Source organism: Falco cherrug, chromosome 4 (genome assembly GCF_023634085.1).
Source record: "Falco cherrug isolate bFalChe1 chromosome 4, bFalChe1.pri, whole genome shotgun sequence".
Lineage (NCBI taxonomy): Eukaryota > Metazoa > Chordata > Aves > Falconiformes > Falconidae > Falco > Falco cherrug.
In genome coordinates this window covers 77,536,115-77,550,941 of record NC_073700.1, presented here as the reverse complement: position 1 = coordinate 77,550,941, position 14,827 = coordinate 77,536,115, and the positions used below count along the sequence as shown (strand labels likewise).

Below are 14,827 nucleotides of genomic sequence, written 5' to 3'. Positions count from 1 at the left end.
TGGACACCCTAGGTAATAGTTACCTGTTTATCTTGAACATCTTTGTTAAAATAAACATTTAAATGTTAAAATAAACATCTTAAAATCCAACCATTCTGAATTAAAAAAAAAAAAAAAAAAGAAATAAAAGCAGCTTAGTCAATAAATTTGCCCTGAGACTTCTACCAATTTTTGATCTCTCTTACAAACACTGGTAAAGTCTAAAGAGGAAACAGCCTGCAGTACCTATAAAGTCAAAACAATGAATCTGAGTCTGCAAAACATCCTGTGAAATCTTTATGGAAGCTAAAATAAAACATGCAGCAGCTGAAAAATTCAGGCACAGTTTCTGTGATTCTTAAACAAAGAGAGTGTCCCCAAACACTCTAAAGGAAGCAAATGAAGGTCAGTCATTCATGTCACTTGCAGTCTGGTGACTTTCACAGTGTGATCTCAGATGTACAATGACTTTTAACTGAAAGCACTGCTGGGTTTGTGGATGTCTCCTATTGTAGCTGACACAAATTAAGCCCTCAAAATTAATCAAAAATACCACAGCACTATCACAGGACAGTCACCCATGTGTACTGAACGTTGCACATTGCTTTGTGGATATTATTTAGCCAAATTTTCATTCAAGTAAAAATTTCAGTGTGCAACTGGTTCATAAATCCTGGGAAAAGCAGGAAAATAATCCTTGTGATGCCCACACTCTACAAAAGCCCTACTAGTTCTACCAACGCAAATCCTTATGTGAAAAAACCAACATTCAAGAACAACTGACAAGTAACCTCACTGCCAAAAAACCAACCCAAAAAGTAATATGAAGAATGATGAAAGCAAGGCAAAGGCTCCTGAGGAGAAATCTGTTCCCAGGGAGGCCAAGGCAAACTTCAGGCAATGCACACTTTGCATCAGCTCTACACCGGGCACACTCCTCTCCTGTCTCCTCTCATGGTTCCTCTCTGACCTTTAACGCACATTTCTCATTTAACCACTGTCACAACTGCCACTTTCAAGAATAAGTTGTAATGTTTATTTTCACACTAGCTACTCACAGGCAAGTGAGGCTTGGGGGCAAGGGGGCAGTGGGCTTTTTTGAGAAAATTTTGAATTAGTGAATGAAACTATAAGGTGCACTGCTTTTGTGGTGGGCAAATAATGAAAGCATTTAGTAGCTGGAGGTTTAGCTGCTGTAGTAGAAGTAGTAAGCTGGAGAGCTCAGCAGGGACATGCAGCAGCTACCTGGTACGGCAGATTTCTGTTCGGGCTCCTGTACCACTATGCTCCCGCTCACACGCAGCTTGGCCCAGTCCAGGCCCTCTGAATAATGACCACTGGCTGGGGAAAACACTGGTGGTGGCTATGGGATACACAGAGAAGATGGATGGGCCAGGTCCCAAAACCAGCTTCAGCAGCAGAGTTGATCTGACTCTACAGGGCCTCGCACCCCTGGAAGTACGCGGTGCTTGGCACATGGCAGGCCATGACCAGGGCCGCAGGTGCCTGGCATGAGCAGGGGGGGACTCTGACCACCCTGGATGGATGCATCTTCCCCGACTCCTTGTAGCTTTTCAGTGAGGGAGAGCCAGTCCCTCAGAATAAATCACACAAAGCTGTTTAATCCATTGCTTTCAGCCTCAAGGAGGTGGTGAAAGTAACCTGTGGCTGACAGATGTGAATGGAGACTAGACCTAACGTTCCTCCCCAAGGTCACAAAACAGTAACGTTCCTCCCCAAGGTCACAAAACAGCTGCAGCCTGCCTCACGTCAGCTGAGCAGTGCCTGCAGGCGTCAACCTGGCTGCCTTGTCAAAGGATGCTGTTTCACAAAACAGGCAGAACTGAAGAAAATAAATTAATCATACACATACATGAAAAAGTTGCACTTAAAAGACGAACAAGCAAAACTCCTCATCATTTTGCAATGAAACTGATCTCATGCCACTTCAGCTCTTCCCACAACACTGCAGAATCTCATAAGAAAAGAGACAGGTGTGAGCTTGCTAACATGGACTTTTGCTAATGAGAGATTAATTGACACACATGTGTCCACAGATGTGCTCTCCTTCCATCCCTAAAAAAACACTACCTGAACACACAGAACAAATACAACAGCCCTTTTTATTCTCTGACCTGTAAGAGTCTGACAGCCAAATTAAAAATGAATTAAAGTTTGAGATTTAGGAAATATCCTAAAGCAATGTTTGGCAACAAGTATTGCTACAACACTTGTTGCCAAACATCACTTTAGGATATCTCTTTTTGTAGGCCTTATCAAATGCAAATTTTCCATTTGAAACTAAATTGCTCTGGTTAATTTTCATCAAAATCTGGATATGCACAAAAGCACTGGTGGTTTACTTAACAGTCACGCTGGGGAAGACATGACACCAATACTCAGACAGAGACTATTTTTCAAACCTAAACTGGAAAGAGCGACACTGGGTGGAATACACTATTCCTTATGCTACAAGGCTAGTCTCCACTAAATTTTTATTGAGATATTTTTCTTACATCGGTTGGAAATGCAGCATTTATAACTTAACTGATAAATCAATCATACACTCAAGCTGGAGTACGAGTTTGAGAAGTCACATTCTTATGTTCACACCCTTATTTTTACTTGCAAAACTCAAATACTGCATTTAACTTGGATTCTTTAACAGTTATACAATTACAGACTATGCAGTTAGACTAGCGATTTCAGAACCCATGTAAAAATGTTAGCATATATTAACCTATCCTAAATTCAACAAAACTTCATTAATCTGTCTTTTAAGAATCTCTGTGAAAGCCCAGTATGAAGATGAAGAAAATATATGTTGCAAATCAGTGGCAAATCTTATCAGACACACAAACAAAAACCCTCAACAAGTTGTTCTTTTCCGCTAAGTAAGCAAAAGTCTGTTACGAACCTACCCAGACCTATTCACTTAGAATGTTTATCATGTATTTTAGCCTATATGACAGTTAGAGAACGCAAGCTGCATAGCTAAGAATGCTGAAGTTGTGTAAAATGCTAATTTTGACTTCATAAGGCATCTGAAAAGGAGGGTTCAGTATTCTGTGGCATATCATATTGTTGATGCATTTAATAAACTTGTATATGAGACATATACCTGAGGTAGGTATCATTGCTTCATGTTTTATCCAGCTTACATGTAAAGAATCTAAATTAAATAAATAACAATGTGGCCAACCTCCCCAACAAATTAGTTGATTTCTTTTTTCTGTAAATGAAGAGTCTCCAGGCACTAACCTCTTGTCTAATCTAGACTGTGCCGCCTCTCAGCAATTAAAAGCTACAATCTGTTATTCTTGCTTTACACTCCTTTCCCCACCCTCCAAAAATATCATCTAGCAGTGCCAAAATCATGTAATTCGACTAAGTACACTGTGGTAAGCATGTTTCTAATAGAGAAATGTCCCAAAGTCCAATAATTTTGTTTTTTTAAAAACGAAACACAAGATTTTCTTAAAGGCAACTTCCCAATAGCTTTTTCAGTGAGTTCTAAGAAAGAAAGAAAAAAAAAGGAAGCAGTTCCCAATCTCATTTTAAACTTTGTCCTTTTCTTATATTACCATACAAGATCATTTGTCATTTTTTTACTTCCATGTAGACAAAAGAAGTTACGAGATGATTGCCTTCTAGTTGATAAGGCCCTACTACAGACAGAAGTTCATAAAGTAGATGTGAGCAAAATGATGCATCAATTTATTGTAAAAAATAGTAATACCTTTATCCTGTAAAATATTCCTGCCAGCTGGGTGATGCAAAGGAGATGCTTCAGAGCTGTGCCCAGATTTTGAAGGAGAGGAAAGTGGAGTGTCTCCCCGAGCATGCGGGGAAAGGACACCTCCTTTGTGGTGCTGTCCTTCTTCTTGGTTTTCAGTTAGGTTGTCAAGTGAGATTGCTGCACTGCTAGCCACGGGGGAGAGGGAGGAAGCACCAGAATCTGATGCTGGTGAGGATGCTCTCATGCATAAGGGCAGTGGTGATTTTGAAATGTGCATGGGACTACTGTAACTGTTTGACGGCTGTTGGTATAAGAGATTATAAAGCAGGTTATACCATTTAGTAACCAATCAGAGCAAGGTTTACTTTGAACATGCAATTCTTTTATTTTTTATTTAGCCTTCTATTTGTCTGAAACGCTTTAGCAATTCATGCCATTACCTTTTGATACCACACAGGGTGCTGTTTATTGGTATTTGCTTTCAGATGGAAGTCAGAATAGGACAAAACAACGAGTGAGTATCGTATCAATTGTGTCAACAAATTAACAAATAGAGAAATGCACAATTCAAGTTCCTTTCACCTCCTGCATAAATGAAAGGACCCACTCTGCATTATAAAGCACACATAAATCAGAAAGCCAAGGATGCCTGTTAAAAAAAAATCTGCAACAAAACCAAGAAGTGTGCTGACTCGGAGGAGACCGGACTTGCACATCACTCAAGGACATTCATAGCATACTGCCCACACAGGAATAAATACTGCCTGTGCTACAACGAAAGGACAAAGACAGAGGATGAAATGACTTAGAGGGGCAACCTAGCACTCCGCAGGAAGCCTGAAAGAGAGGGTAGAGTCCTTCTCACCTTTCGTTCAAGGCTGTCCTCTCCATCAGTTGAGCTGATGCTATCATACAGCCTTGTTCTAGAAGGCCTCTGCCGCTTGTTCTTCACTGAAAGCTGAGCTCGAGTCTTCAGAGCTTTGGAGTCCAGTCTCTCAGTTTCTGGCACTGCTTCACTGAAATCTGTATGGAAGCATGATTTGAAACTATTTAACAGAAGAATCTTTCATTACTTTTTTGTAAGACAAGAGCTGCAATTGTGAGTACATGTACTTTGCATATTTTACCTGTACCTGTATCTTCATAACTATTAAAGTATGAATGCAAAAAAAAAAAAAAAAGGTTATTTGCATAAACCATTAACAAATTTATCTATACAGATCCAGTAGGTACATAGCAAAGAATCGACTGCAAATATTTAAAAATTCAACAAATTATTCCCACTGTTACGTTAAGGATCACACAAAACCAGCTGTACTAGCCCAGAAAGCAGGTCCACTTGGACACCCTCAGATGGACTTGCATGTGCTTGGCCTGCAATGGCTTCTCCTCCACCAAGGTGTAAAGCAAAGGAATCCTCATCTCACTGCTGTTTGACAGACAGTTCCTAGTGTCTGGATGAATACGCCAATTTAGACCCAGGGGACCAATTCATTTATCTCCAAACCCAGCCTTTTAAACAACTTGAGGAGGAGGGACTGGACTGCCATTTTTCCCCACAGCTGCCCCACTAAGCATTTCTCTTGTAACTCCACCAGTTTTGCAGGCTGCTTATCAAATTACAGAGGAAATATCTAGAACAGTCCTCAGGCTGCTCTACATTTCATCATAATCAGAATGGCTTACACATTTAAAGAATATGACTTGTTTTCTCCTGTACTGAATGACCCCCCAAATAACCTTGTACAATATGTGCAAAATGTCTGCAGTCAGTAGGTGACTGGGTTGCTTTATAGGCAGCCTTTTACGGGATTATGAACCAAGCGTTAAACTCATTCCTTTGGAGCTACAGTGAACCAGGTTGCTTAGTCTATCACCCTGTCTCAGGAGGGTACAGCAGAGAGGAATCCCAATCCTCCTCTGGATTCTAAGGTCATCTGTTGTTCAAAGTTCTATGTGACAATTCAAATAAGGTGCCCCACTTGTTCACCCCAATACTTCTGCAATTAAAAGCACCTTCTTATTAGCACCTGGCAGTCTCATCTGTTACTTCCTCCCTTGCTGTGCCGCCCTCAGAACCACTGCCTCCTCTTACGGACTCTTCTCTCTTTTATTCCTTCAAACTCTTTAAAATTTACATAATCTCTGGTAAACTGAAGTAAGACATCCCTGTCAGCACCAGTCTCGGTCCCTCATACGAACAGATAGATATGACTGGCCTAACAGAAACACAGCCCTGCCTCACTTCTACTTGGAGCACATCAGAAGCCACTCCCCAGGCCCCCTTCCCCAGGTGGGAGTCTGGAGCACAGAGTCATTACTGCGATTGTCACCGTCTACTGCAGTTGTCTGGTTTCAACTTTCCAACAGCAACACATTATGGCAAATCATTAGCAAGGCAGTGTCACAGCTTTGCAGGAAGAACCCGTGACTGCTGAAATAAATTTTCACTGCAAGCAGCTGTCAGAGATGTCGCACAAAGTTTATCATGACAGTGAAAATAAAATGAAATTAATCTACGCAGAAGGTCCGTGAAAGGCGCCCTGAATCACAGCTGTTCAAGGCAGGAATGGGAAGGCCATCGTCTGCATAAGAGCTAAGGGACTCTGGCTCGCCCTGATTGGAAAAAACGTTATATTGTGCAGAGCCGGACACAGGCTCTGTTATCTTGATCTAACAGCTCAAAAACTCTCCAAGAGGTGTGCTGTAAGGCAGTAGTAATTACCCTAACAAAACCCAACCAGAAGATCCGGGTGAAAGCCAGGAGATGTACTCTACTCTCCCACTTCTTAACTCTACAAAACCGCTGTATTTTCTGAAGGTCTAGGGTTTGTGCAGATATTGTCTTTTACCATATGTACTTTAAAATAACAAAATGGAAAAAAAAAACCAAACCCCACTGCTGCGTTTTTATATAACCATCAGAAAAAAGCTGGACACTGTCACTCTCAGACATATTCACTGCTGTCTTTGTACATATAACCTTCTGCTGGAAAAATTATGAAAACCTATTCCTTTGGTATTGAAGGCAAAGCAGTTTCAGATCTTACCCCTTTGATCTACTGCCCAAACACCATAATGCGATACATGAAAAGTGGGGAAATATTCGCTTAAAAAAAATCAAACAATGAAACCATCTTATCTGCCTAGGTTCAAAGTCACCCTATTCCTGAATGCTTTGTGAGCCCAGTATACTAAACACTTCACATATGCCTTGCCTCTACAAATAGACCTAACATGACTGCACTTTTCTTGGCTACCAATCATCCAGCCAAATGAAATCTGAGTATTTCAGCAAATTTAACATTTTACAAAGCTGCAGTAAGACAAAACACATTTTAAAAGGTGTTTTCACATATTACACCAGATGAGGAAATTCTCTATGGTTGTAACTTTTTTTTTTTTGCAACCCTCATAGTACAAATCAAACCACAATCTGTTAGATTTACTTGTCTAAGTACTGCATTCGTAACACACTAATTAATTAGAAGCTGATCTTACAGACATTTTTGCTTTAAACAAATATAAACGGAGACATCTTAGCTTCACTGAATCCAATGCAGAAATTGACTGAATTCAACAAAGCTGAAATTCTTCTCATTGCTTTCCATGGCATCCTGACTTTCAGTCTCGGAGAATGTGATTTCACCAAGTGGAATTGACTCGGTGACTTACCCCACTCCAAAACGGAGAGCTCTGGCTCTTCCTCCTGCTGTCACAAACCCCTGGGCTCTGAGTCCCCCAGGATCCAGACTGCAGCTTGCTGATTCAAATGACTGACAAAGCAGAAACTATCCAATTTTAGTCTGACATTCCAATCTCTTCCCCTCTTGGTCAGTTTTCTGTTCTTTCATTGAAACAGTGTGTGTACACAAGTGTGTAAATGCTGGAACAGGGCAATGGAAGAGGTAGAACCAGGTGGCTGGAGAAAGGCAGGGATGGCGTGGGGTCTCCCATCTCAACAGTAATGATCTGTTAGTTTAGCTCAAACTGTCTTCTGAAATCAGAGCCACAGGCGAGTGAGTATGTCAGTAGGTACACCGAGGGGTAAGACTCATTCAAACTTGTTTTTATTTTTGCACATTTATGCTGTCTTAAAGCACTGCAAAGACTTCCGGTACCATGTTTTGCTTTTCTTCCTTATGTAAGAGTTAAATTCCAGATTCAGATGACACTACAGAATCATTAGCATTGTCTGACTTGTAATTATGTTTCCGTCGTAAGTACGCGATAGGATAACTGCACGTTGTCATCACCTGAACTGCTTACATTTGTTCTTTCAGGTGTGCATACTTCCATACATCCATTCCTTTCACTGCTGAAATTATGCAAACTATCAACACAGCACTGCAAACAGATCACCACGGAAGTGCTCATATTGGCCTCGTTAAAGCAATACTACCTGGGCCTGGAGCTTACTGCTCCCTGCACCCCACAGCTGGGCTGCTCACACCCACTGTTGCTCTCGCGCTGCAGGTACCTACCACAGTTCAGCCTGCTGCAAAAAGCGAGCTCTTACAGCATCGGCAGGGGGTTCCATCCTATGTCAAAGCTGCATTTACACTGGGATTTCTTCTCAGGCCATGTGGGTCTGGACCTGAGCCACAACCCAGGGACAGATTTCTCAGCTTGCTCTCAGGCCTGCCTCACCACTACGAACTTGCCCAGGATCCCAGCTGACCCTGGGTTCCATCACTGGACCTTCCCTGTTCAACACACTTGGGTGCAGTGGGAGTGGGCTCTGTCAGGCGGTCTCTGCTCCAGCCACATGTGCTGTCGTCCTCGGTCCCAGCTGCCTCTCCTTCAGAGAGCTGCTGGCCCTTGCTGCTCCTCGGCACAAACACGCACCCCACGCGTTTCTCTAGGAACCTCCCAACGCACTGGGGAGCCTGATAAATCTCTCATGTAAAAGTCACAACAGGTTTTATTTTGCTCTCGGAGACAATGTAATTAGACTTTCTTTCAGCAGGCGTTCAACCACTTGACTCCAGTGAATTATTGACCATGTGAATTATTTCGGTACCACTGTAGAGTGGGGAAGAGCTCGCCTGTCCTCCCACTGTTTTTCCATTATATAAGCTGATAGATTGCAAAATCTCCTTCTTTAAACTGATGCACTCCTGGAGATCCCAAGGCACCCAGAAAATATAGCCATTAATGTGGCTTGAACAGGCATTTGCTCAGAGACTAGCAAATACTGTCAAAGTTGGCACCGGCACTGAGCTGTTTAGATTTCAAACCACTGCCTGCCTTCCAGTGAATAGCTCGATTCTCTACACGGCTCGTGACCACTAAACCAGAAAGCTACAATGCACTTTATCTGTTTTTCTGGACTCTCAGAATAAATAATGTATTTGTAAAAGAAACATAATCCTCAGGCTTCTAATATTCCTCAGCAAAGCGAAGGAAGAACTCTGTGGGCCACAACAGCTTTGATTTTCTAACTTCCACTGAAGTTACTGGCAGCCCCTCAAACCCAGTATGAGGTTATGATCCAGCCTGAGGAGTCATACTGTCTGGCATGATGCTAACACGTCTGGAGCACCTGCAGTGGCAGGAACAGCTATGCTCGTATCTATGTGACCATCAAGTTGCATCCATTACTTCTTCCCAAATCTACTACCATGCAAGAATGTAATAAACACCTCAGACCACACTGAAGCAAAAAATATACTTGGTATCATTTTCATTAAAACACATATTTTTACATAACCTGAGTTTTAGAGGGAAGACAGGTCTGCAAACTTCACAAAAAAAATTATGGGTTGTGCCTGTGCACATGCAGTCCCACCCCACAAACTTAACACTGAGGCTTGATAAGGAAGCGTGTGTTCTACTTGCCAAACAAAAGCCAGAAAAGAGACTGGAGCGCTTATGTGAACATCACAAAGACGGTGTGCACAACACGCTGCACCCGGAGGAACTCTGCCCGCCCTCCGAAGACATCATGGATGTCTCCCCTGCCCTTTATAGCTCCTCTGCAAACATCCATGAGTTGATTAGTAAATACACTAATTATTAGTGACTAGTATTACTAGACAATGGCAAGTCCTTTTCTTAAAAGGTTTACCCAAGGGTGATATGGAGACACAGGCTCTTTGCAGAGCAAGTTTCACTACACTGCTATCTGATACAGACCTCAGAGACTCTGATACAAAATTTACTGGAAAAGGTATATGGAAGTCAAAGAGTGCTACAGTATGTTTAGAGACCTCTTATTTTAAAAAAGGGCTTTTCTTTTCTCTTGTTAAAAACACAAACCCAGACTGGAATCTAAGGTCTAACTATGCTTCTGCTTTCAGAAAATCACTGCTGATTGCCTGTTTTTCCTAGCAAATAATCTGTGTTTGTATTCAGGTGGTTAAGCTTGGGCATTTGAGTTCACAGATCATCTATTCTAACTCTCAGAAGTCCTGAACACTGGTAACATTTCCCCAGGGGAACATTTTTGCAATGAAAATTGGCAGTTCTTGAAAAATGAAAAATTTCATACAAATAGATAAATTGAAATATATTATTTGACAGTACTGACACAGAGAGTTTTAATGCTATCCAAAGTATTTCAAATTCTTAGAAATAATTTTACAAAGATTTTTTTTTTACATGTGGAAATTCCTGGATTTCAGCTCTTGGGCCACAGACGTGTGTTGCCATTGTTACAACAGCAAGTAAAAACATGGTTTTTGTGAGTTGGGTAAAAAAACCACACTCTCCTCTCCTGATGCAAACTACTAGAAGGTTTTCTCTTAACAGTGTTGCCAAGTATGAAATACTCTGTAACACTTACTGAGTCCCTACGGCAGAAATACAGCCTTTCCTGTCAAGCTGAGTGCTCTTCTGAACTTCAGAGATTTCAATACAACAAACACTGGCTGGAAAGAGACAGTTCTGTGAAGACTTGTGGAAACCAATTCCACAAGGTGTTCATAACATCTAGATACCATTTCAGCAAGACTAGCTCTTTTTTATACGCATAGTTTGTTAAAAGCATAGTTCACATCGATCTGTTTGCAGAGCAATATTGTTCAGGTCCACACATGAAATAACAGCTAAAATATCAATTTTAATAAAACACCTCTGTGCTTGCTAGAAATTATTTGGTAATGTAGTGCATTTTTTTTCACCAGAGAAATAAATATTATAGTTTATTCAAAATTAAAACCTATATAGGAATAGACTCTGGTGCTCCCTTGTCAGAATCTCATCACCTCCAATACCTGATTTCACAGATGTTACTAAATACACAGTAAGTACTGCTCCTGTGCCAAACAATTTTGTTCCGAGGCTGTGGACCTAAAATTGGCTTTAATTCTGCATATACTTCAACAGTGAGGAGCCACTCACAATTATGGAACTTCAAAGCTGTGGAAGTTACCTGTATGTTTTCACTGGCACAGCCTGAAAAATGGGAACTATCTTTCCTAAGCAAAACAAGTAAAGGTCACAGTCACCTTGCTGACAGCATCTCTGTCCAGAGCTCAGTGTTGCCACAAATTGTTTTGGCTCTTTGGTAATCCAGAACAGTGTCTTACAAGCCTTATGTTGTAAATCAGGCCATGTTATAGCTGAATAAGATTTGTAATTAATGTGCTAGTGAAAAATCTGCATTTTATTCACAAAAAGCTCCATCCTGAGAAATGGTGAGTGCAACCTACATGGTTCCTTCCAATGTCTGCACCAAGGTGAAATCAGTAACTGTAGAGATCCATTCAAAATGGTAGATTTAACGTATTTTTTTTCATTCTGGTAACTTTTTTCTTGTTTGATCTTCATTGGTTGGGTAATTAATGACAGATTTAGGAACACAGGAGAAAACACAATTTTCTCCTACTTTATTAATGTACCAGAAGCATCAAATTAAAACTAAACATTATGGCATCCCACTGGAAGTTTTAAGAAACCAGTAATGATCTTCGCTTTATTAGCACTTAGTCACTTCCTTTTCTTTAAGAATATGCATTGTACAGCTATTCTGGGACTCTGGACTCTACATTGGCGTTATTTGATATAACTCTGATACAGCTGCCATTAGATACTGAATTTCAGAAAAATAACAACATCCTTGCATTATTAACTGTTTCTTTTAAATCCTAAATGATAACCATGCTATTTACATACATATTAATAGGAGTTATGGTTTGGTTCAAACAAACCTTGACTTAAGCCATCCAGGCAGGACATTTGCTTAGTATCTAGATTTTCCAGTGGGTCTCCTCTAGAAACTTCTCCAAAAGATGTCTGCCTTTCAAAAATGTTGTTGTTATTGTTAACCTGGCTCCCATTTTGCTTCATTAGTCTGAAAACTTCTGCTTCCAAGTCTCGTATCTGAAAGAAATACAATGCGGTGTTACCCGTAACACACACACATATCTATGAGATGCAGGTTTTTTTCCAGCATATAAGACAGAATTGTCTCATTCTTCAAATATGAGAGTAAATACTACTCACACGAGCTTGTAAACCTTGAACTTCTGCAAGGTGTGCTTTCTCCAAATCTTCTATTTTCTTTCGTTCAGCTTCCTGGCGTTTGATGAAGTCAAGTTCTCTTAGGGGAAAAAAAAAAGATGTATTTGCTGTCATCAAAGCAATAAGCTTCAAACAGGAAATAAAATGTTCTGAAATATCTTAAGCTATGCATCACAAAAATCTGTCTTTGACAAGTCATTTATTACTAACCCAGTAAAAAGTGTGAAACTGCAATTAGGACAAAACCCTAAACTATTACTTAGTCTAAGTGAATATGCTAGCTGAAGATATAAAAATGGTAAGAGGAATTTATCTGGGAAAGAATAGTATCTCAGTTGTTCTAACTTATAATCAAACCAGTTCAACTTTTTTTTTTTCATAATCCATATTTACAACAAAAATGTTAGCTTAGTTAATCCTGTGTTCTGTTACAGGAAATGGAACAAAATCTCTGTTTTTATTAGAGTATGACTGCACTCCTTCACAGAAAGGACATCCGTAAGTTTCCAAATCTAGTTTTCTAGTAAGCTATAAGGAAATCTGTTAGGTGATTTTAGGAATCTGAGACAGTTAAAAACAACTGACTAGATCTTTAACTAACATAAAGCAGAATAACAACAAAAAGGCTATCCAAGCTCACTCTAGCTATTTTCTCTATTTCTTTTTACTTTGAAAATCTAAGACATTTGTGATAGAAAGCACGTAAGATGCCAGCTAGCTGTGGAACAATCACAAAATTCCAAGATGGGTAATGACATTTTGACTATCTAACCCCCTTTTTAATGGGACAGGATATTCACTTCTGCAATCCCAGTTGTCACTTGACATGCTGTATGTTTTTGAATTTTCTTCTTTAAATGAGTATATTTCAGCAGAAAATGAAAAAGCTGCTGCTTCTGCAAAAAAAAAAAAAATATTTGGGGGAATGGAAGCTGTTATGGAAATGTAAGATGTTACTATTCTTGCTAGCCATCAGGGAGAGGGGACCACATGAAACAGAGGGGGCCAGGTAACCATCAGTTAGCTCAACTCAGCTCAAACATTCTTGGCATCTACGAGAAGAAGAAAAATGAAATGTAAAATGTAACAAAACAATTTTCTTTTTGATGTTACATTAGTACACAGCAGGAGTGAATCCAGCTGACACAATACTAATACAAATTACTGCAAACCTTGATAATGAAATGCTTAACTATCATTACTCTTGGTTGTTTGCAAACACATTATCTAGTAATTCTGAAACATGACAACCTGGAATACTACAGACTAAGTCTTTATTTAGTTATATTACTATTTTTCAGCAATACTAAACTAATACTTGAACACTACTAACATTTTTCAATAATAAAGAGCCCATGTTTTTCAGGGGAAAAAATCTGAAAAACAATGTTTACATTACGGGAGTTTTACAGAGGTTTTACAGGAGTTTAATAGCGGGTTTCATATTGTAAACCATATCTCATACGTGTTTCCTATCTGGCCACTAAGTCATTTGCTGAGCCTGGTGTAGCTGCTTACTTTTGCTGAAAATCCTTGATTAATTTCTTTGCCTTGTTATATTTCTTCTCCAGAGCCTGATACTGGCTTTGTGTCTCCTTGAGGTGCTCATTCACTGTGTGACACAGGGTTTGTGCCTCAATCCAGTAACTCTCTAATTTCATCATCCTTTCTTTATTCTCCTCAATGTTCTGCTGGAGTTGGTTCTTCTCCAATTCCCACCTCACCTTCTCATTCTCAGCAGCCTGCAGCTGAACAAAAGAGTGGAGATGCAGTCAGTAAAAAGCTGCAAAGTGCAGCCCAACAGTTTAGGATCGATTCAGGCAACATGAATAGTGAAAATCAGTGAATTAGTAACTGTAACAGTAATATGCTAGCAGCGAAAAGAGCATTCCAGGACAAAAACCCAGGCCCATGTATACATTATACTTCCTCATAAAACAAAGTAGAGCCTTTTCCATGTGTTTCAGCACAGCCTCTACGCTTCTCTGGGCTATACTAACACACTTTAAAAATGTCAATAGTGGAATATTCGGGCAAAGTGCAGGGTTAATCAGTCAGCACTATGCACGTGGCTCAGGTTTTATAAAGCATTCATACACTTTCATAAAGTGATGACATTTCTTATTTGGGGGGGGGGGGGGGGGGGAAATCAGATTTCCAGGTTCTATATTTGATTTAAGAACAATTTAGAAAACAACAGGAAAAAAGCCAATTGCATCTAATCTAACTATCTGCTTTTTTTACCCACGTTAGAAATTCTATTGAATTCTTACAATGTGTGTTTTCATATCATAATCTTGCTCTAATCTAGAAAGCCAAACAAAAGAGCTAGACCATAATTCAAAATTTAACACTGGGTTGTAACCTAGAATCATTTTTCATTTAAGCCAGCACAGAGTTTGGCATCCAATACTGAAGCTATAACTACTATGAGGACAAAAAGAACCTGTTATATTACTCTTGTTTTCTTTAAACTCACTTACTGCATTGTAAGGAGCTAATATGAAACGGAAAATATGCCCTCGCTGTTGGAAGATTTCAGGTGCTAATTCTGCCAAACACATCAGGACCACTTAACTCTATGACCAGTGCAGTTCCACTATTTGGCACCAGTGAATCCCATGACCTTTTCCACATGACCTC

The 14,827-nt window shown here is 40.0% G+C and overlaps 1 protein-coding gene across 7 annotated transcripts in view; it reads right to left on the bottom strand.

The window, feature by feature from the left end:
* Nucleotides 1-14,827, bottom strand: part of PPP1R9A (protein phosphatase 1 regulatory subunit 9A) — a 146,705-nt gene that overhangs the window by 16,262 nt on the left and 115,616 nt on the right. For 5 of the 7 annotated variants that reach the window (XM_055706711.1, XM_055706710.1, XM_055706713.1 and 2 more), the window contains exons 9-13: nt 13,703-13,932; nt 12,167-12,263; nt 11,872-12,043; nt 4,584-4,741; nt 3,719-4,019 (exon numbers count right to left, since the gene is read on the bottom strand). In XM_055706711.1, the coding sequence (XP_055562686.1) occupies nt 3,719-4,019; nt 4,584-4,741; nt 11,872-12,043; nt 12,167-12,263; nt 13,703-13,932 (958 nt within the window). The remainder of the gene's footprint in view (nt 1-3,718; nt 4,020-4,583; nt 4,742-11,871; nt 12,044-12,166; nt 12,264-13,702; nt 13,933-14,827) is intronic. The other 2 variants (XM_055706715.1, XM_055706716.1) reach the window with 1 other exon arrangement.